This window comes from Chaetura pelagica, unplaced genomic scaffold (assembly GCF_000747805.2).
Source record: "Chaetura pelagica isolate M959 unplaced genomic scaffold, ChaPel_1.0 scaffold856, whole genome shotgun sequence".
NCBI lineage: Eukaryota > Metazoa > Chordata > Aves > Apodiformes > Apodidae > Chaetura > Chaetura pelagica.
The window spans coordinates 1-1,101 of NW_009953790.1; the positions used below are offsets into that span (position 1 = coordinate 1).

The following is a 1,101-nucleotide window of genomic DNA, read 5'->3' on the forward strand; positions in this document are numbered from 1 at the left end:
GGGGCTCGGGGCTGAACCTCCTCATCAACAATGCTGGAATTGCAAAGATAAACTCACTTGATATGGAGACACTGGAGAGCATGACTGAGATTTACACCACCAACACGATTGGGCCCCTGCTGCTGAGCCAGGTCAGACTTTCACCCAAGCTGGTCCTGGCTCCTGTGCCAAATGGTCTCTTGCCCGACAAGGAGCTCATGGGGCCACGGGCTTGAGCTCAGGAGCTGGAGCTCAGCAGCTAAATCCAGCCGGCTGGGGCAGTGGGAAGAGGAGGGAGGATTCCTCTAGGCAGCAGCTGGTCCACTCCCTTGTGGCATCTCCATGTGTGCCCCTGTCCCCTCCTTCTCCTGGCAGGCATTCCCAGGGGAGCCCGGGCTCAGCGCTGAGCTGCAGCAAGGCCGCCATCGTCAACATCTCCAGCTCAGCAGGGTCCATCCAGGAACTCTATATGTGGGGTCCCACACATGTTGTCTCGTACCGCTGCAGCAAGGTACTGCCCTGCCAGGGACAGATTTCCCTGCCTTGGGTCTGCCCGTGTCCCCTCCCAACACCACCCCTGCCCTGTCTCCCCACAGGCTGCCCTGAACATGCTGAGCAGGTGCCAGTCCCTGGGGTACCGGGAGCACGGCATCCTCTGCGTGGCTCTGCACCCCGGCTGGGTACAGACCGACATGGGCAGCGCAGCCGGATACCAGGTAAGAGTCTCCTCTTGGCCAGGGTCTGGAAGAACCTCTTTATTTGGGAATGCCAAGCTTCCTGTGGGTTGAAGAACCCAGGGATGTTGGTCTCTGGGAAGGCACTTTGTCAGGTGGGTCTGAGGGAACAAAAACAGAGGCGAGGACCTCTCCTTGCCCTGTGTTGGCCTCTCCTCACTCACAGCAGAAAATCCCAAACCCCCAGCAATGATCTGCTCCAGGGCAGCCCCTTCCAGGCCTGACCCAGGGGCTGCCTCTCCCCTCTGCCCCGCAGCCCCCCTTGACGGTGGACGAGAGCGTGCGAGGGATGCTGAAGGTGCTCTCCTCCCTCTCCGAGAAGGACACTGGCACCTTCCTGGACTGGGAAGGGAAGGTGGTGCCCTGGTGAGAGCCCAGGATCCTGGCA

At 60.7% G+C, this 1,101-nt stretch overlaps 1 protein-coding gene across 1 annotated transcript; it reads left to right on the forward strand.

Moving 5' to 3' along the window:
• Positions 1-3: 3 nt before the first annotated feature.
• Positions 4-1,083, forward strand: LOC104391711 (probable L-xylulose reductase; the record flags this gene model as incomplete). Its single annotated transcript, XM_010001040.1, has 4 exons — positions 4-148; positions 355-490; positions 576-695; positions 970-1,083. Coding segments are annotated over 4 exons (515 nt in total), but the record flags the coding sequence as incomplete, so codon positions are not given.
• Between the last annotated feature and the right edge of the window lie 18 nt (positions 1,084-1,101).